The sequence below is a fragment of the Solea senegalensis genome, linkage group LG11 (assembly GCF_019176455.1).
Source record: "Solea senegalensis isolate Sse05_10M linkage group LG11, IFAPA_SoseM_1, whole genome shotgun sequence".
Lineage (NCBI taxonomy): Eukaryota > Metazoa > Chordata > Actinopteri > Pleuronectiformes > Soleidae > Solea > Solea senegalensis.
In genome coordinates this window covers 8,820,583-8,843,284 of record NC_058031.1, presented here as the reverse complement: position 1 = coordinate 8,843,284, position 22,702 = coordinate 8,820,583, and the positions used below count along the sequence as shown (strand labels likewise).

Below are 22,702 nucleotides of genomic sequence, written 5' to 3'. Positions count from 1 at the left end.
GACTAGCTCAGCACATAGTGCAGACGCAAACAGGCAGGCACAGCCCTTAGGAACGGGCTCTAAACACAACACGGTGCAGAGTCGCTGAGCAAGTGAGGGCCCTGGATTATGGCTAAAACAATGCAAACGCGGGGCATATTTATTAACTTGGCATTTAGAGGAAGCCCTAAGTGTTTCGGTTTAGCACAGAAACACACACCTGCATGTGAGGTTTTTTTTTTTTTTTAATTACTTTAATTTCCAGTGTGTTCACAATTTATTAATTCTCGAGGGAGATTCAATAGCAAGACGACTAAAGCACTTTTTCCGTGTGGCATGTTGTATATCTGAGTGGGACATTTGTATTCTTTGTCCACATGTGTTGAGGTGATACACTACACTGGCACTTATCACTCTTCATTCAAGACCATGTTTCATTTTTCACCAAATTTTGCCTCAGGACGTCCGGGACAGAATTGTTTAGATGTTTAATAGGCCGCACGATCCACTGCGTAACCTCCTCCTGCTACAAAGAAGAAGAAAAGAAAATATTTCCTCTTGTCAGTTTACATCCATTAAAACTTTGCTGTTCACAACTATGTTAAAAAGAACCACTCAGTATTTGAAAGCCTTACTGATTGGAAAATCTCCAGTTTCTATTCCCTCAATCAGTGTCTCTACTCAGAGAGGAGTTTGTTAGATATAACAATTGAAAGCATTAAAAATGGTTTGGGTCTTTGAAACAATATTTGAAGAGACATATAAAATAAATGCGAGGAAGGCAGTGCAATTTCCTTACGACTGATTTGAAGCCGTTAATAATTTGCCATTTGATGTTTTCCTGCAGTGCTTTATGTCGCCTTTGTCTCTTAAAAACATCGGTTTCAGTCAGTGAGTTAAAGCGGTTTACATACATTTAATTGTGGTGCAGTGGCTGTAAAATATGTAGTTATTTTACCTGAAGACCAGAACAAAAAAAAACAAGGATCAGATACATAGGAATAATTCATTTAAAAATGTTTTACGTTGCTTTGACTAATGAACTGGTTCTCTTGGAATGATGGTTTGCCTAAGGAATCTAAAACAAACCTACGGTTTATCCTCGAGTCGCTGTAATCGGAGATGCATGTTCAAGACTTTCTGTGTGTTTGTGTGTGTGTGTGTGAGAGAGAAAGAGAAATTGTGACAGCCTCTTTCTGACCTGGGTGAAAAGACAGCGGTTCACAGGCCAGCGAGATCAACGGATTCGGCTGGAACACTGTCTTGATTCATCAAATTAGTTCCTATGTAATTGCGCCGCATGACGACTCATAAAGCACGCGAGCCATAAAGCTGTCAAGACGCCATCCGCCTCGCGCTAAACCAAGTTGCAAAAGGTGCAAGGTTCACAACTTCATACAGAGCTGCACTTCCTCTGGTCATAACCTCCCTGTGTGCGGTAACCGTGGTGATCGGGAAAACCGAGGCTGAGATCCATTTAGTGTGTTTAAGACGTGCGCCGATATTCGCTGCTTATTTTGAGATTCATAACAGTAACAATTGTAATATTTGATTTAATAATAATTAAAATGTGAGCTATTGTGTAGAAATTAAAAAAAACACCTAAAACCTGAGGCTTAATAAACAATTCTCCAAATGGCCGGGAACACGTGAGTACATATTTAGCGGAGTGACCTCTCAGCGACTTGCGGACCGTGCAGTGTGAAGGCAGTTTACCTTTGTAATTGTTACAGATCACACCATTAGCACAATATTGTCATAGCTCCTGCTCCTGCAGTCAGTAGCAGCTGAGGGTTAATTTGCATAATAAATCTTAATTGAAGCTCATTATGGATTTGATAAGAAGCAAATCAGGTACACTGCGGATAACTTAAGATTAATGTTTTCATTGTTTTTTTGGGCACTCGTGTATTGAAGGATAATGTCAAATGCATTTATTACTCAGAATGTTGCCTCGTTACGTTTTTTTCTTTTTTTTTTTTTAGATGATTTAAATGTAACTAAAATGTGAGCCAGAGCAAAACAAGTGTTGTGTTTTCTGAATGGAAGCAGCACCTGGTCCTCACCTGGTCTACACCGCTGAAATCAAAGCACGGACATTTGTTTTTGTGTAGCAACCTTATTCATCTCAGGTTAAGTTAACCTGCTCCGGCTGTGCTTGTTTTAAAAGAGCACACAACCATCTGGCCAATGTGTGATCTCCCCGACTGACTATACATGTAGGTCAACAACTACAAGATGAATGTCCTGGCTTAAATCTTCGCGACTCTGTATGGGGAAAGGAGATGATGTGCATGCTCTTCGACGAAACTGCACATGATATAAATTACAGAGAAAGATACAAACCGTGGTGGGAATGACGAGCTTTACAATAATACAAAGCACATGAGGTGCAGTGCAGTTTTATTTTTTTTAAAACAAACCATAGATAACATATCACACCACCTCCGTGTAATCAATACCAGGCCCACTGTGCTACTGTATTAACTGTAAGCTTGCCTTGCATTCTTATCCTCAAAATCCACATAAATGAACAACCCAAGCTGTAAAGTCTCCTTCCCATTTCACCTCTGTAAATCAATATATCTGTAGGGATCTGGACAAAATACCACAACATAATTTCTTTTGTACTTTGGATGTCTAGTAGAAAATAATGAGTTTTAGCCTGCTAGCAATAAACTCTCCCAATATTCCAGTTATTGTCAGACTTAATGAGTAAAAAAAACACATAACAAGAAAAAGTCTCCTTTCTGCAGCGATGATCACATGGAAACATTATCCACATGAATCACCCCAACGGCATATCAAATTGTGTCATTTGCCTGGAAACTAGCGCAGGTCTCAGAGGGAAGGCAAGGTGAATGAGCAGTTGCTGTAGAGAGGTGCAACACTGCACAGGCACCACTTGCCTTGAGACCAATCATAACAGCCTGTTTTTTCCACACAGGAGAGCGCAGAGCGGAGGAGAGCGATCACTGTGCTGGAGGGCACAGGAGTCTTGGTTCTTATCACCTAGACAGTGCACCACCCTGTCTGCCTCACAAGCAAACAAAAGCCCTCTACGCAAACTATTAGCTATCTACACCTGCCACCTAACTGGCATGCAGGAGAACGTGCACTGAGATTACGCTAAATCCACCGCACTTAATATTACCCCCTTTTTCTTTTTCTGTTTTGACTGTATTAAGATTATACAGCATGAAAACTCGCTGATGAGGTGAAAGTTATTAAAGGGTATCTGTATGGAGAACGCCTGCAAGTTAGAGAAATTTGCAAGCATTGCAACAAAGTGAGAGTGTATGGTTTGTTGCGCTCATAAGCCAAAGGAAATTTCAAGGCTGGATTTGATCAAAACAAAAAAAAACTTTTGCTTTGCTGACACTGATCCAGAAATACACAGAAGAGAGGGGGGAAAAGCACATATATTCACTGCTCACTGATAGTAATATCACTTGGAAACTTTTATTAGAGGCAGAGTTTTGCAGTCGGGGGGGAACTCAAAAAGATAAAACATGCAACACAAACTACAGTATCTGCTTTTATCATTGCATATGCAAAGCCTAATTCACGAGAGACCAAGATTACAATTCATGTCCTAAATTAATTAGGGGGGGGGAAAAAGCATGTTTAATCATGTTAAAGTCACATGACTGACCATGAGCAAGACAAAGGTTGGTCTCACTGTTCGACTGAACTGTGCACTAGGGCTGATTAATTCATCAAAATTTTGCCTGCTGCAATTTTCAAATGGCAGGAGGTGCAATATCTGTTAAAACCAAAATGTGCGTCAAAATATAATTTTAGATGAATTATTGTGTTGATCTATACACGTCTTTTTCTCACAGATCTGCACAGATATCACACAAATCATTTTTTAAATATGTCTTTTTTTCTGAATGGAAATGAGAATAATGATGTAGAAATGACCATTCCCTTTGATAATCACAATTAGATATTCATTCAAAAATCGTTCAGCCCTACTGTGCAGTTCATTGAAACGAGTTAAGTTGTTATAAAATCCCTGTTTTATCCCTTTATCATTCGACTGGTCATTTTATTAATTCAAACTTGAACGCGGTCATTTAGATGTTTAACCTGTAAAGCGATGCCACGCGCTAAAACTATTTTCCTTACCAATTGAATGAGGAATCAAGGGCAAATATTTGTGTCAAGTTTGTCAAGTGAAAAGTATAATTTTCCTTTTGATTAAATTCACTAAAGTTGTTCAATAAATGTGAGCAAAGTGGATGAGAATGTTGTAACAAAGGCTCCCAAACAAAAGGACAAAGAATACAGGGACAGAATTCAGGAGAGTGGTAAACAAACAAACCTATGACAATCTTGTATTCCACTGGCATTTTCTTACCAGCTTTTGTCATTCAAACTGCACTACCTTTTTCTACCTAAACTGGATAAACAACATCTGCCTTGATCGTAGGATGTTTTCTGAACAAACCACTTAGGAGGAATTTCTGCTCGCCAATTCCCACAAGCTGCTGTCAGTCACTATCTGGCACTGCAACACTTAATGCCTTTGTCTGTTCTCCAATTTTTCTTGTTAACAGCAAATTGGGCTAACGGTTTGAGGCACAGAGCTATTGTGAAGAAGAAGACGAAGAAAAAAAGCCAGGAGGAAGACTCCCACGGCCGAAAAAATAACATATGGCTCCCCTCACTCAAAAATGCATCCCATGCACTTATAAGACTTTATGTTTATGTCACATATAAAAACTGATACACAGATTTCCTGCAGGAATCCGTAGCCTGGCCGTCCTCTTGTCTTAGTGATGCTTCCTCAGTGATAAAGCAAAGGTTTAGTACCTCCTATTCTGGACCAGTGGGTAATTGGCATTTTAAATTACCATACAAACTATGTATGCAAAGGGAGTAAATCAGAAAGAACTAGCCTTTACCATAAAGCGTCTGTGGTCTCAAGTTAACAAATATGCCTATTAATAATACTATTCCCACTGGAGGATACAAGCACCCTGGATGTTGAATGTCCTCTGAATTAATGCTTGAGCTAGGGATGGGGTTTTTTTTTTCACCTTACAAAATATAATTTCCACCAGGAGGGATACTGCATCTTTAAGAGCCCTACACAAAAAAATGAGACCTATTCGTTTGCATCTCCCATGCTCTTATTTCAATACTCCTCTCTCCTTGTTCCCCCTCCACACATCATTAAACATATTATTATAACATGACTGTCAGCCTGCATCTCTCTTCGCTCCATTCTTGCTCTGCCAGGTAATCAATTTGTCGTCACTCTCTGTAACCCCAGTAAAGTCATCAAGCGAAATGAGTTACAGCTGCAAAGAGCCTTCAAGAATACAGGAGGAGAAGGAGAAAAAAAACCAACGCGAGAAAAATGACAACACAGCCCAGGAATATTCCACCGCTTGATAGCACATCCCAGGTCTTGAAGATGAAATATTAATGCACAATTTGTTTATCTGCAGGCCCACATCTCTCCAGTGCCGAGCTGTTAATTTTCTATCGGCACAGACAACGGATCAGTCAGTCATGAACTCTTCACAGCCATTACCGGGAGACATTTTGATTAAGTATTCCTAATGTAGTGGATAGGAAAGAATGAAAACACTCTGCCTGCCAACTTTTGATTGACCATTAAGCCACTGATGAATGTGCCTGTCAAAGAGGAGACAATTACCTCAACAATGAAGAAACTCTTCTGGAAGGCTTATTTCTCTATAGGGCTGACACATTTACCAGAGTACAGGCGAGGCAGCTGAGAGCGTGTAAAGGGATCACTTAGGCATCTGCTCAAAACTTCTCTGAATAAAAACCGGGGGCATTGTTTTTAAGAAAAGGGGGCTTTTGGAGCCTGAGATGTGGGAAAAATATTTAGCATGCGCCCGTATGGCACCGAGTGCCTGTGTGTGTGTGTGTGTATACATGTGTACGCATGAACTGAGAGTGTGCCGTGCAGATAAGGGTCTCAGTATCTTAAGCGGGTATAAAGAGACACTATTATTGGCAGAGAACAATCGCCATCTGGTTGCTGCATCCGCAACCATAATAAAGACTGATAACTTCTCAACACACCTCAACCAAGTAATTGCATCCTCAAACACTGGAATACCCTTGATCAATCTAGCTTTAATTCGCCAACTCCATCATAATGAGGCAGTTAAAGGGAAACATTACAATTCACATGGAGTAAGGAAGCGGCTGAGAGAGAGAGACCCGCAGAGAGCAGGGTCAAGAGCGATGTGGATGCCGTGACCTTGTGAATTTGACATTTCCCACAGTGAAGTTTGCGTTAGAAGCACATGAGCAGGAAAACAGGGCGCGTAAAAGACGCTGTGATTGGGCGTCTCGATGCGGCTAAATATTACAGGATTACATTACAGGGAGACAAAGTAAACACACATTCACACGACTAGACACGCAAGCCGTAAACCGTGTAAGGGCCTCCTTCAAGATGAAATTATTAAATTATCTGCAGCCTCAACACACCGACAATAAATCTGACACACGGACATTAAATCACACCTACCGCAGATTGTACTACATTAGACCGCTGCATGACAATTTAAATTGTGTTGTAGAGGTGCAGGGTGTGTGTGTGTGTGTGTCACAGTCATAAGCAGGGATGGAGTGTGTGTGTGTGTGTGTGTGTAAGTGAGTGAGTGAGTGTAACCCATTCTCCATTTGTCCATAAGATTATGAAGAGTTCATACAGAGTTCATCTGCTACGGATACAACAGCTCCACATATTTCAGCCGCTCTCTGCACTTCATGCGGGTCAAATCAAACACAGTGAGGGAGTTTTCTCCCCCCCCCCTCCCCCCTCTTGGATATATGTGAACAGGATATCAAACTTTGTGATCAATGAACACATAAATGGCCTGTGACATGTTGGAGGGTCACTGAAGGGGAAAACAACACTGAGCTTTCTTATTGTTTAAAGCGTATACGGGAATTGTTTTCTTTGGCGTTTGCGTTGTCAATCTGACTAAATTTGAAATGCCCCCTTCTCAACTACATCTCTTTTTGTTTTAACCTTCGACTCTGTGATGGCGCCCCAAACTGGGGTCAGAGGTCCTGGAGCGGGCTTTAGATTCTCCAGTGAAACATTAAATGCAACACAAGCCCAATAGAGCACCTGTGTCATTAATCCAGGTAGTACTTCAATATTTACTTGAAACAACTACAAAAACCAGCCTGCATGGGCACCTGTCAACCCCACACACACACACACACACACACGGAGAGAGGGGTCTATATCTACTCAGGGGTCCCGTATGATTAAAAAAGAAAAGAAAAAGTTTGAGGTTGAAAGTCTAAGTGTTCGCAGGGAAAACAACAAATGTTGCACTCACGCTGACAAGAAAACAAGACAATACAATATTTCAAAGAATCATTAAAGAAAGAACATTCGCTTACCCGCAGCCCGTTTGGGCGCCTGCTGTTTCCTCCGAGGCATTTTTTTTCTGAAGTCGCAGTTCAATACTGTGCCCAGGTGAAATCTGAATGCGGTCTACGATAGTCCATGCATAGAGAGAGAGAGAGAGAGGGAGAGAGGGAGAGAGAGAGAGTTTGTGTATGTGTGTGTGAGAGAGAGAGAAAGAAAAGAGAGTCTTTATTTTGGCTCTCGGAATAGTTCAGTCTCTCTGACTATCACAAAAATCCAGCTTTCTGTGGGAACAGATGCTTGTTCTTTCACCTCCTTCTTCTTCTTCCTCCTCCTCCTCTTCTTCTTCTTCTTCTTCTTCCTCCTCCAGCGGGGGGCGAGTCGCGTCCTTTCACCATCCGCTTTTGTCCATCAGTGCCACATACGCTGATCGACGTGTGTCAGTCATTCCCTCGGGCTGTTTTTCGGCGGATCAAATATGGAGGGATTGCGCGTAAAAAGGCGTTCGGCGGCGTTGGTGGTGTTGGCGGCGGCGGTTGTGGCGGTGTTGGCGGCGGCGGCGGCGGTGGTGGTGGAACAGCGCTGCGTTGTTACGCACGGTGCAGACGAGCGAGAGGAGAGAGGCGATGCCAGCAGACATCGATCCATAGAACAAACTGAACATTAAAAACTCCTCCCTCCTCGCCTGGACTTGATGATGGCAGCGAGACATTTGTTACACTAGATAACCATGAGTATATTAAAGGAACAGAGGCCAGAGGAAGAGAGGGAACAAACAGCAGCAGCACTGACTGTTTTCGATCACTCGCTGTCTTTTCGTGCAGTTTTTCCTTTTCTTTTTCGTTTCTTTCATTGTCGTTACTGCAGCTTCCGCTTACTCTGCGTCCCGGAGGAAAGACATAAAGTTTGCAGAAAGATTTCCTCCAGACATGACAGAGCAGCTTCAGTCACGCAGTCTGGTTATGGTTTAGGAACATTTCTTTTTTTTTTTTTTAATAAAGAAATACAGATTATTATATATTATTATATTATATTTTTTATATAAAGTGTTCGTCACTCTGCTCTTACTATATAAACTGCTTCCGGGAGCATCTCCTTACATGACACACAAGTTTCATGTTGTTTTAGTGTCACTTGGAAAAAAAAGCATGTACTTCACCAAAAACAACTTTTATATAGAGAACATGACTACAATGCCTTTCCCCTTACATTAAATATGCCGCATGTATTATAATATACATTTGTTTATGCAAAGTCACTTAAATAAACATGCCTTTGTGTGTTTTAAATACTGTATAAACTTCATATCAAATCTATGATAGAAAATAGAAAATGTAAATGTAAGTTTCTGAGAAGTCACATTCAGTTGATCTCCTTCCTCATTGGTATCACACTGTTTCCAATCAAAAGTCTGGAAGTGATAATTACTTTATTATTGATTAATCTAAAGGATTATGTTCTTGATTAATCTAGTCGTGGTAAAGACATAACAAACCTATGATGCAGAATCATTTTAACAATTGGATTATGAAGCACATGCAGTGATGTTTTAAAGTAACTGCTAAATGAAGACGTTTATTTACTATTGATACAGTGATGTAAGGAAATGATTGTTTATTAATCTGTTAATCAGAATCTGCAAAGTAACTCGTAACTGAATCATTAGTGTCATAAAAAAGCAACAAAGATAGTCAAAATAAGGTACTACAGATTGGTTTAGTCTATCATTTGAAATGGTGATTGATTCTTTTTGTCATTATATGTAATGTTTTCCCTGTAACTCACCAAAACCCATTAAAATAAAAACAAAGAGAGCTACAATCTCATCAGGAAACTTAAGTGCATTTCTATCAAAATAGTTGATTGACAGATTTTTATAGATCTGAAATATTCAATTAACATGTTGTTTGTTTCTTGTATTTCACAGCTGTGTGAAGACTTTGCGAAACATATATAGCATATTTTTTGCACTTCTCTTTTACTTGTAATAGATTGCTAAGACAATCCTCTTTTTTTAATGCAAAAACCTTTGAATTTTGGTTATCCCGTCGCGTGAGCCCAACACTAAAGCCTCCATTTCTGTTTAAAAGCTGCTCATGACCTAATCAAATATGAAGCCGAGGTGATGGATGACTTCATTTCAGAGAGACAACACCCCTTGGAGATCCAGGCTCGCCCCGCATTACAAATGGCTTCCTGATAATATTCCATCACCCTATTTTGTGTCTGTCACTCATTTTGCCAATGATACCAGAGACCTCCCGTGAACTCCACCTGAACCTGTACGATCAATCACGGCTCAGATCGAGCTTGAGCCGTACCTGTCTGACAGCTCTTAACACCCTGTGTGTACACAAAGCATGCGTGCACGGTGACAGCGTTACACAAGTGCCCACCACCTTATCTCTCCCTGACTGGCCTTTTCCCTGCTGCTGCTGCTGCTGCTGCTGCTGCTCACACCTACTGTATCCTTACACGTCATCTGCATGGCCACACTGGCTTGGCCACACCTCTGTCCGCCTACCCGCGACTGCTGTTGCTGAAAAACTTTTGACCTACCTGTCATCCATTAGCAGCAGATCTACGAGCCTGTAGTGGAGCTTGTCATCTTGTAAATCTTGGCGAGCCTGAACATTGTTGTGGCGTCTCAAACCTGCTGCCTCCGCTGCAACAAAATATGACAAACATTTGTCTTGTTAGTGCTTTGATTTAAAGGCCACCTGTGGCCTTCAGGAAATATGCAACACGTGGCGATAGATGCAGACGAGGAAAGTCTGCGAGTTCGAGGACAGTCTTATACAGTGAGTGGATCTGACTGAAATCATATTTCAAAATCTTCCCAGTTACACAAGCAGATGTTGCCCAAAGCCTGAAATCAGATAAGTAATTCTTCTGTCTCATATCTCATCAAGGGCTGGAGCTGCTTCTCTGACAAAGACCAGGAAGCAGAGTTTGTGCATTCTTTGAATGTTTGTTTGAGGTTTCACACCCATGTACTGTAAGCTCCATATCCAGGCAGCTCTGAAACAAAACAAAAATATCAAAAAATATGCCCACATTCCTTGGAAGTCACCCATGGCACTTTTGGAGTGTCTGCGAAATCAGCCTTTTATTTCTTGTCAACAAAGCAGCTGCAAAAATGTTTGTTGTGACCTCTTATCATGTCAGCTTGGAGAGGGATTCATCTTCACTGTCTCTTCTGGACTATTGAGAGACAGAGACATTTCAGGTTAACCTTGAATGTTATGTCTTACGTACAGACAGTGTTGCAACCTGCATGGGATAAAAGTGCAAGAGAGAGAGTGCAAGCAACACGGATCCCTCTTTTCTTTTTTTTCAAGAGTTTTTTCAAGAGTTCAGTGTGTTGTTGGTGTCTGAAGCCACTGCAGTAAACATGACATGCATAACTAAAATGTACATTATAATGTAGTCAACATCAATATAGGACAATGTTTGAGCACTGCTTTAAGATACAATGCGTTATGTATGAACTACTATTTAAGAAGTACTTAAGAAGTCCAAAACCACAACTTTTATCACTATTTAAATATCTTTTCACAACTTTATTATAACCTCTGTAGCCACACAAGATAAAGGGAGAAGCTGAAAGAAGAAGAAGAAGAGTAGCAGCGTAACTTGAACTATGGACCTAAAATGACACCAATAAAGTTATTATTCCTGTTCAATGAGTAAATAAAAAACAATAACACGTTTACCACAGTTGCACCTTCTTTGAACGATAATACGTCATCTTCCAATAATTGTATTAAAAATGAAAACATAACTTGCAATGACATGAAAGACAACTGTTCTAAATGTCTTTTGCAACCGTCTAACATGTGAAATGTCCCAGGGAATAAGAACAGTCTCAGGATTTTCACCTTATCTTATCATAGCCCCACGGTTCAGTAAATATTAACAAGAGTTTATGGACTCTTTTTCCTAGGTCAGGAGTGTAATTCCAGTAACAAACATTAGAAGTATAAATATTGGATCTACTTTTCTTGAAAAGGCATGCAGACTTCAGCAAACAACTCAAAGAGAGCGCCGTGCAAGAGCAGACCGAGTTCAAAGTGAACTCAAACAAGCACAGTCTTAAACTTCACAGACTCGCTCAGATTATGAGATTTACAAAACCCTCTATGGATCAAAAACAGTTCAAACTGGACAATTATCCATTTTAGTAAAAATCCGGACTTAGTCTGAGATGGTTTCTAGTATCATAAAGAGGCCTCATTCAAATGATGTGGTTGTTTGACAATAGGGAGTTTAAATATAATGTTGTAGTCACGCTAAAGGGAGGATGATCTGTGAGATCCAAACCCGTCCTTAAATCAAAGAGGAAATTTCATGTACAATGGACAGCCTGTGACTGAAGTCTGGTTTCATAATTTTCAAAGTGGAAAAAAAACAAAATATGCAAAAGCAGCTGCTCGGTTTTAACATGTAATTGGTGTGATGCTTGTGAGAACCAACCAAAGCTTAAAAAAAAAAACAAAAAAAAAACAAAGAGCTGTTACAAACTCAAAAAAAAACATCTCCGGTTGAATGATTGACAAGCAGTTTAAAAATAACATTTTCCAGAGCACCCCTATATTGCAGTAATATGATTATGCAAGATTAATACGAGGTTGTTTTCGGGTCGGGAAAATACAAGAGGAAGACATGAAACTGCACGGCAGTCGTCTGTGATCGCATAAACAGATACAAACATCGTTTAACTCATTTTGAAATTATGCCTCTTGTTTTCCTTTGTGTTTGATGATGAACTTCAGGCTGAAAATGTATACGAAATTCTAAGAAATGATTTCACTTCATTCAACAGCACCAAGATGTGAAGAGTAATCATGGTTTATACGAACAGTCCAACACGTGGTTCTGTCCTGCAAACGTGAACAAGCTGATGTTGTTGTTGTTGTTGTTGTTGTTGTTGTTGTTGAAAGCAAAGTTAACAGTGCTTTGTTGTCCTCAGGGTTGAATGTGACAGATGACAGACATTTCCCCCCCACATCAGTCAGAACTTTGTCCTTTTCACAATGTTATAGTTGAAGATAGAAACACAAACACCTCGTGATGGGGTTGTGGTAACTTGTTGTTCTCTCTTAATCCATTATTATTATTATTATTATTATTATTAGTAATATTATACTTTGGGTTTGTGCATCACAACATATACCAGCAGAAAGATTGGCTGTAAAGTATGTTAATATCACTGTGCAGTAACAATATTGCAGATACACCACTGTAATCTGACTTGGTGAATGTGGTTTGTGCTCATCAAAGCAACAACGTTTCATTAAAGCTCCAGTGTGTAACTTCTGTCACCAAAACACTGTTCATTACTTATTATCTTTACCATGACTGTCTTTGCTGCCGTGACAACGCAGAATAAAGCATTAGCTTATCTTATCTTACTTACTGCCAGACTGACAGCTCTAGGTCCATGTTCCAACATTCTGTTTCAGAGAACCATGCAGGAATGATTCATTCACCTTAAGTTCGCCGTTGTCTCGTTTAGTGAACACAGGTGTTTTACTTCCCTTTACTCCGTCCGTCTCAGGTGATGACACTTAGAAACATAAAGGTTTAATCAGCATTGTGTGAACTTATTTCACACTCAGTACGTTTGCACGCACACTTTAATCGAGCTAAGGTCAGAGTCAGGCAATACTCGGACAACTAGCAGAGTATACTATATAACATATATTATGTTATATTACATATTTTATTTGCCATGTATGTCTGACTCCACATCCGTAGGTGGCGCTGTATCTCTCTATAAGCTAGTGCGTATTGAATATTGAATAGTGCGTTTCCTGTTGACCTTTATGTCACAGAAAAACAAACTGCGAACGGTGAGATGGACTGTGCTGTGGTTCTAAAGCATAAATGATAAACGAATGAGAGGAAACTTGTTTCTTGATAGTTGTGGAGAACGCGATGTTAAGAGATGCTCCATCACACGATCAGTACAAAGACTTTATACACTTTGTTCTCTATGTCGTGAATAAAAAGAGAAATCCTGCACTTGTAACTTTTCACGGACATTTTATATTCTTCAGTTAGACAGGTATTGTGATGTTTCGCTATATGATTGCATTGATTATCACAGAATCACTGTATCATGATATTATTGGTATCGTGGACCATGTATCGCATTGTGTCGTATCGCGAGGTATCCTGTGACTAACCTTAATTTAACTATATTGTGATGCTTTTCTTCAATGATTAACAACATGCTTTGCTAATTAATTTGAAATGTTACTTTTCTTTCAAAACATAAGAAATATGGGGGGAAAAAAAGCTTTTTTTAAAACATTGTGATTGTTGTTTTTGCTTGTGTGCAAGTGAACAAAGGGTTATCTCAGGTGGAAAGGTACTATCTCTCAGTTTTTACATCTGTGCAGAAATGTGTGTAACGCAGGAGCTGCCAGTCATTAGTACAGTATATGGGGTGTGAACGGAGGGAGGTTTTTTTTTTTAACCCAGTAACACCCATTCAAATAACCCTGCTAACACTGCTGCTTGACCTATTTCCTCTCATGTAATATATCGTTAAAGCAGCCTTGTGAAATGGCTTAATTATTCATGCTTGATTTCAAAATGAAGAGCATTGAGAACATGGCTCCACAGGAGGATAGACACACGCAATGGCGCTCTTACGAGCACACACACTGAGGCACACTGGGACCCGGTTTCCTCAACAAAAAAAAAAAACAAAACACACCCTTGACTGACTTCATCCACTGTGTTGTGAACAAAGCATTAAAGCAAGAGTGAAGATAAATGCCCTGTCAGCGCCTTTAATGATTTATTTCAAACATTTCACTCGATCCAATAAGGTTACAATCTATGGAAGGTAATTGTTTATACAGAAATGGAGGGCATTTTGTTTGTTTTATTGAGCAATGAGCAGAGTGAACACACTAACCTCAGAAATGGATGCACTGTCAGAAATATCAATTTGCCGTTTTAGGCGACATTCTGCACTCACAATTCTCCTCACACATTAATACACAGTGCAGCCATGTGTGTTTTGACGATTTCAAATTTAGTTTTACACTAGTTTTTTTTGGGGGGGGAACTTTTTTTTTTTATCCGATGTCCCTTGTCAGGATGTAAGGCCCGTCTGTCCATATAAACAAGCGTGTGTGTGTGTGTGTGGGTATATAATCCACTATACACTATTTTGGTCTGCCCCGCGTGCATGTTCTGCAGTTAGGTGAAGCATCAGAGCAGCCTGTCACTTGTCCCTTGGTATTGCTTTAGTCTGCGTCGACAGTGTGTCCACCCTGGGTTTGTCAGTGTCTATTCAGACCTGACCTGTCTTGTTCAGCACATGGCAGAGGATGCTGATGGACATTTCCAGTTCTCCTTCTCGGTGTCCATCACTCGGTGCTGGATGCATTCCTGACGCATCTTAGTTTGAGCTCCTGAAATTTGTTGACAGTTGCAGAGGGTGGTCTGCAGTCCTGTCACCCTCAATTATGGGAGATGTGATCTGATTCTGACTTGAGGGATGTAGGTTGCCTGCTGTGCATAAATGCTCAATTGTGGTCGATCGATATCTTGCTAATAGGTTTTGAAAATTGAAAACAATGCAAATAGAAAAGATGCCTAAACCCCGCTGAGGGATTCTGAGACACAAGCCCAAAGGGCTAAGTGAAGGTGGGGTAAGTGACATTGTTTATTTACTGATATTCAGCCCTGGTGGATTAGATTCATCCATCCGCTTTCATGTTTGTTGCTTTGCTGCCAGTCAATCTTGTGTTTGTTCTCTTAATTTCCTGTGAGTCGCTGATTAAAAAGAAGGAGTATTTAATTAGCACCCCCTCTGTTCTGTTCAAACAGTTAGTGTATTTTTATAGGAACTAGGAACAGAGCTCAAGTCTGTTTCTAATGGAGATGGAGGAAATCAGATAACCAACATTGCCACCCAGGCTCCCTTTTCCCCCTTCTTGAAGAGGACAACTTCAGCTTTTAATAAACATGTAATAAGAAGGAAAACAGCTGGTAGCTGCATCACAGATGGCGCCGTTCTTGGCATCTCCAAGGAAGGGACCACACATACAGATGGCTCATTATTCCAGCATTTGGTTATGCATATTGCACAAAATTTTATTCCAATGCTTAACAACCAGTATGAGCAATACAGGTGTTACTATTTTTCACAAGCCCCCGCCCCTGCAGAGTAAGCAGTCGGGTTCTTGTTTAGGTCATATCTTGTGATGCGGATCACTCACACGAGCGTCAGGATCTACCTCTCCCTATCAGTATTTCAGTGCCGTCTCAGTTGTGTGAGGAGTGCCACGTTAATCTGCACCCGGGTGTGATTCATAGCTAAACCAGTTGTCAGTCTCGCCCAGGCTGCAGCTCTGTTTTTTTAAAGTGCACGCACCTTTGTGTCGTCAAGGTAGTGGCCCCGCGGATACCTCGGCGGGTCGTTGATTAAGACCGAGGGAGAGATATTGATCAGGAGAGCAAAGGCAAAACAAGTCAGCGCGGCGAGCCAAGAGTAAGGCCAAACACATCAGCGCACAACCTTGACCCCCATGAAATCCTTAAAACCCTGCTCTTTCATCTCAGTTTCTAATCTCCTACAGTAGACTGACTATGTGCATATCTCTGTATCCTCTGTGGATTATTTACATTCGATCAAATACAAAATATCACTGGTGGAAAAAAAAAAAAATAATAATAATAATTTCAACAAAAACAAAACAAAGGATTCAGGGGCCCCATGAGAGAGATGTGTTCTTCGTTGGGTCTTTTTTTAGGTTGACTGTTTTAAATTACAGATGCTCTCTAATTGGCTACGGTCAAATAAAACCCGCCTAATGAGGCATTGCATTCATTTGCTTATTTCCTTTCAAGTCGTTTCCCTTTGTATCTTGGAGCAAAAGTCTGCTCTTGTGCTTGCTACCATTCATTCATTCCACGCAGGATATTCTTAGTCAAAAGCCTCAAATAAACATGTAAATATACGGTGTGTTGATGTTTTTTGTTTTTTTTTCCCCCTGCAACAGAATAGCTGAAACCGCCAAATGTGATCATTAACGGCACAACCCGTAGCGACAATAAACCCTGCACTTTAACTCGTCGCCCGCTTCGACTTCCAATATTTTGATGACCACATGCAGAAACTCCTGAAGGACTGCATCTCACTCTCTGGATCTCCATTACACGATGAACTTAGCACGGACTTCTCCTCCGATGCGGTGATGAAGTGTGCTAATGACAAGTGAGAGCGAGAGGTGGACACTTTTATATTTCCGTGTGTGTGTGTGTGTGTGTGTGTGTGCGTGTGTGTGTGTGTTCTGAAACATCCAAGGGATTTTCTTTCAGACCTCCTCACACTTGACACTCCATGTATGCTTGAGCTGTCCTGTCCAATTTATAACAGGAGTCAATGTGACCTTTATCCCGGCTATGATTATAATGTACTTTAGCACATGTCAGTCTCAGGTCAGGATCATCCCCTGTGTCATATGTTTTGTCCTGCATGTTTTACGGTCACATGGGACGCATCGCTGTAGCCTGTTCAACTTTAAAGTGAGCCACCGACCGCTAATAGCCTCAAAAAACACGTAATGTATTATTACCACAGGAACAATTTTCGTGGCCCGTTTCATACAGCATGCTGTTATGCACCTATTCCTTATGCATATTTATTCAGGAGTATTTATAGCTTGCATAATATAGTTAGATGTAATAATTACACAGTAATGACTATTTTGATCCCCAGTTTAATAATTATAGCGTTCTTTTTTTATCCTACTTAGTGTGACTGACAAATGCAAGAAACAAAGGACGACAAATTATATGAAGGGCTTAAAAGCATAGGTAGTGCTGCACAAAATAACTGTCGAATGTTTTTGGCTCTAATTCCCCACCCCCTGTGCTCATCTTATTGCTCATCAGCTAAGTTGTCAGGTCTGCTACATCCCTTTGATGGCATCACTGACAATTAGCAAGACGATGCCACACAAAACCATCTGGACAGGCACATCTCTGCGTTGCTGAGGGAGACAGTTTCTGGTGTGACAAAAATAAATCTCAAGGTCAGTCGCTGTCACTTTTTAAAAGTATCAGATTCCTTCAGAGGTAGATTTATGGGATTGGATTTATTTTGAGGTTTTCTGGCTAATGATAAGGTGTCTTAGAGAGTGTAGAATGGAGAATGGAGTTGAAAAATTACATCAGTAAAGTAGCCGTACAGCCCTGTTTTAAACATAGACGAGATATTTCCATTTCATCTTTCCAGTAAACTCAAGAAAATAGATCAGTTTTCAATAGGAGCAGGAAATTGATTTTCCCCTTTCCCCATTTGCGGCAAATTCATTCATTCATTGTCTAACCATTTACTCTCCATGTGAGGGTCGAGGGGGCCGCTGGTGCCAATCCGGCTGACATAGCGTGAAAGCGAGGTACACCATGGACAGATCCAGTGGTGCCAACTTAGCGACTTTATCCTAGGGAGTATTCAGACCCCTCTAGCAACCTTTCAAAAAAAAAAAAAAAGTTTTTTTTCTGGTGTTATTGGAGACTTTTGGAGACTCTGATGTGAAAGCACGTATCACTTTACTTCTTAACGAGCAGTGGGTACTGCCACGGGTCCCTCTCCCGTCCCAAAGCACTCCCAGTCTCTCCTAGCAGGAGATGTTCACCCCTCCAGACTGCAAATGAATCACGCATGCGCAAAGTCGCCACTTTCTGATCCATAAATGTAAAATTTGTGTCCGGCCCAAACCCAGATAAAGGAGGAGGGTTGGAATTCTGACATTAAACAGTTCTAAAGATATTAAGGGTGTTTTTTTTTCCCCTCACTTTTTGTCTCTTCCAGACGTTATTCCTCTCTCCTACAGCGTCCATTACAACTACATACTCACGGCAAATTTTGCAAATTAGTCGGCGACTTTTAGCCAATGGATGCTTTCCTTACTGAGGAGTTGGCAACACATACAGAGACGAACAACCACTTTCTCTGACAAAGAAGGTCAGATGTAATACTGTAAATTGTAAATAATTACTACGATCACTGGAATCAAGGGTGAGGGACAGTCAAGTTGTGTATGTTGGGGGAACAGTGAGACAAATGTGTCCCGTCCTGACAGTGCTGACCTTTGAGAGAACAGAGAGGCCACAGAGTATGAGAAGCTACTGTATGTTTGCTCGTTAGCCGCGATACTCGATCCATCTTCGGGCAAGTGAGGTTTGTCTCCCCTTTGCTGAGTCTATATTGTATTAGTTCATGTCAAACGATCGCTGTGGTGCTCAACGGAAAGAGAGGAAAACAACGTCATGGACGCCAACTGCTGTAACTTTCCATAGGAGAAGAAATATAACAGTGACTAAATAGACAAATAACAACCAGTGGTGATACTAGTGCTAGTATATGACATACCCAGTTACAGGTAAAACAAAAAGTCTCAACAAAGCTTCAAGTGCCACCTACTTGAAGAAGAAGCCAGGTTGAATGTTGCTGCATGCCACTTTCTTGTACTGACGCATCCTTAAGCCATTTGGATATAACACAAAAGAAGCTATTTGATTTTGGGTGTGGTTTTATTTTTCCCTGACCTCAAGAATTCAAGGGATTGTTTGGAGGCTGGAGGCTAAAATAATTCCCCATTCATTTTAACTGCTTCCTTTTCGCCAGCAGGTTTGGATCAAGGTTGTGGGGGCAAACGGATCGTTAAACAGAAACCAGAACATACTGTCATTGTTTTGAAGAGCACGCACGTCCGATGCGAGCGCTGCTCTTGCTACAGAAACTCCTCCATTGTGTGGTCCCTTGATGCTTCTCTGCTTGTGTGTCCATATATCATGTTTGTGCATGCTGTACTAAAGCTGGTCCCCTGCAGAATAGGCTCCAGAGTGTCATCCACACACAGAGTTATCCCTCACCACTGGCTGACCGTGGCATTATTCCGATGGGGACTGTTTGACTAATAAGCATTTTCGCTTCACAAGTGCTGGCTCTAGTCAATGCTGCTGCTCTGGATATACATGCTGTATAGAGGACACCTTGAATGAGGGGAAAAAAAGAAAAGGTGGCCAACACTATTAAAAGTGATCACTGGTCTGGAAAACACACTGCGATTTCATTACAAAAATCATATAATGGTCGTAAACACAATAAAAGAGTTGCACTTTTGCCGGGAGAATTTGCAGTGTATGTAGAACAGAAACAGTCATGTCTCCAAAATATTATTTGGCCTTTTTTTTTTGACACGCTACGCTTGAATGTGCAAGATTTATCCTTTTGTTTGATTTCAATAATACAAAATGGCTGTAGAGGTAAACAAACCCCTTACTGAGCAGACTTGGGAGCAATCTAATAAAGAGATAATATAAACAGTGTAGCACTTGATTTTAAATGCATTGCGTCATAAAGGAGAGTAAAGCCTCGACAAATCGTCCACACATCAGTGGGTCAGCTTAGAGTCAGTGATCCAGCAACACTTGCTGTGATTACTCTCTTTTTCAAAGTGTGCCATTTTACAGTTAAAGAAAGGGATCAATTCCCTCTTAGAAAATGTATCTCCACAAAGCGTTTGCAGACATTATATAAACGTGGTGGAACAAAAACCTGTGCCGTCGTTTCTTTTTTCTGTGGGATATGGATTTCTGAGCTTACGCGTTACCAAAGCAGTGTGGAATTCATATTTAAATATGTATACTGTACAGAATCTCATCATATCTGTGTTTGAGCTAAAAGACAGAATGCAACAGAGATTCCACACTGCCTCTTTGTTAAAACTGTCATAAAATGACCTCTTCCTTTCCTCTCAGTTTCTGGAAACACAGCAGTCACCGAGTTACTTATTTGTGCAAATGTGTGTGTTTTTTTCTGTCTATATTAATATTTATGTCTGTGCCGTAAACAGCATTTGTAGCAGCCAAAAAAAAAAATTCAATTCCGATGAGCAAATTTCACTCTGCATTTTTTTGCTGCATGCGCTGTAACTCAGGTGCGGGTCCGAGCCTTGTGTTTTGACTGAGTACGGAGCCGCGATCACCTGAGCAGACCACCCTGACAACCTCCTCGTCTGCTGTCAGACTTCCCTGCAGACAGCCCTCACAGCAGAGGGACTCAGTCCATGGAGGTTTCCTCCATCAGATGGTGTACAGCGTCCCGCAGTCTCTCACGGTAGGGCTTTGGTGGAAGTTCAGCACACATGAGACGCCATCATTTGAAAAACATCTGTCACTCTGACAAATAATAAGTGCACGGGGCCTCCAGGGAAAAGGGAAGTGCAAGCTCCATATTTTATTTCCTTCTGTATAACACTGAGACCGACTGCTGTTTCTGTGTGAGGTGAACTGTACTTTATATCCAATGCGACGCATGCTCACACTGACAATTGACATTTTAAGGGCATTACCTTTGACAAGGCAACCTGGACAAATGAATAGAAAAGGCAGCATGATTTATCAGAAAGGGGGAGGGCTGACGAAATATTTTGATCTACATTTTTTTTTTTTTTTTCTTTCCCCGTGCCATTTGAAATGAATCCTGAAGACGTACGCCACACCCCTGCTCCCCGGCTGTGTGAGCTATCTGCGGAATAGCCTGATGACCTGAGATCAGGTAGGGCTATATCTCCCCAGGGTGCTTGCAACGCCAAGACAAGACTGCACTGCTCTCCTTTTTCTAATTCTGCCAGTTCCTCCTGGCTTAATTGAGAATTTGAACAAACAAATTAATCATTGCAGCCCATAAAAATGACAGGATTCATGCAGTAGCATTCTTCATTCTCTCTAATTTGTTGTGTGTTGTCGTCCTCCCACCCCTCTTCCCGTGCCTTTTCTCAAACCCCCACAGCAGTTTTTGTGCTGAATCTGCTGGTTTACCCCCTTACGAAAATTACAAATACTTGTCAAGGTTAACGAGTTAATATTCTCATTCAATATTTATTTTATGGGCAAAAGAAAGCGTCTCCCTTCAGCGCGTCCTCTTCCAGAGCGAGGATGGGTTTGTTAATCAAAATGACAAGGACAGTGTCCTTTTGATAATCCCCTGAATCATCGAGAATAAAAAATGAACTTTATTAATCAGCAGACTCTGATTAATTGTTATGAAGTGTTGCTCATCCATTTCCCCTGCATTTCCGTAATTTTCACAGAAGCCTAACAATCTCCCCAATGATTTGAAGCCTTTTGAGCTAGCGTTGCATTCAGCAGCAGAGCAATAAATAGCTGGGCAGCACACTCCTCTTCCTGGATGAGCCTCTGCACAAAGACTTTTACAAAAACACAATGCTTATTTATCCCCTCTGCTTACTGCATGACTTTTTTTTTTTCTTTTTAAAAATATAACTTCTTTCACCTCTATATTGCATGTCTTCTTAAAATAGCATTATCCAGAAATGTCAATACGAACACTAACATCAGTTTAGCAGCAGCCATCAGTCTGTCTTTATGCTTGTAGCCCGCATCAATACTGCATTTCTGCTCATTTATTCCTTGAATGTCACGCACAAGTGTATTATCCATCACTCTCCAGGTGGAAACAGCGGTACAGTTAAGAGCAAACCTCGTAAAAAAAAAACAAGTATGAAATCAATGCGGAGCTGGCAGTATAGTCAGTAGTTAGTAAATGAAACCATGCAATATTGTCAACAAACAACTGAGACAAAAATCACAGGCCAGTATGAATTGTTCGCAGACAATGCGACTAACATTAGTTAAAATATACGATACACATTGATGATAAATAATAATAATAATAAACACTTTTTTACAAACGATTCTCATATAAAATGTAAGCATGCCAATGTAGTTTTCGGCGTTGCAAACTTTTGTGCCAACGGTGCACTGCTAATTGTAAACACGGGATAATAAATGCTCTTAAAATGAATAAATTGTTCGGACCGCTGGTGTTCTGTTGTCTGATTGTTTTGTTAAATAGCCACTAAATCAGTCCACCTCTGGAGATTGCCTCCTCGTTTTTATTTCTCGAAAATTAAAACTGCATTTGTTGATAATATTTAAGATTAATGTTTAACACTGAATGTCACTTTCACAGTGGATGGTGCGAGACGGGGAATCTGATGTAATTTACATGAGGAAATGTGCTGTTCATTTGCTCTGAAGGGATGCCCATGAAACAGAATATACAAACGGAAAGAACGCTTCATATCAGAAGGGCGTCTTTTCTTTTCTTTTACTCCTCAGGATGTACAGCTGCGGGGGGCGGCTGAAGAGAGGTTATTTCATGATATGCCCATTAATCAGCAGCCATCTATTTTACTGTCTTTACCTACAGAACAGTACAGTAAAAGTTGTTTTTGTTTTTTTCAGTCAGCTCCAGTTCAGTCAGTGAAAGGAAATTATATT

At 40.7% G+C, this 22,702-nt stretch overlaps 1 protein-coding gene across 1 annotated transcript in view; it reads right to left on the bottom strand.

Moving 5' to 3' along the window:
- The window catches only part of LOC122777540 (teashirt homolog 2), a 39,794-nt gene extending 31,796 nt beyond the window's left edge, over nucleotides 1-7,998 (bottom strand). The window contains exons 1-2 of the mRNA XM_044038852.1: nucleotides 7,673-7,998; nucleotides 7,393-7,486 (exon numbers count right to left, since the gene is read on the bottom strand). Coding sequence (XP_043894787.1) covers nucleotides 7,393-7,432 — 40 coding nt within the window. The 5' untranslated portion in view covers nucleotides 7,433-7,486; nucleotides 7,673-7,998. The remainder of the gene's footprint in view (nucleotides 1-7,392; nucleotides 7,487-7,672) is intronic.
- Nucleotides 7,999-22,702: the final 14,704 nt, after the last annotated feature.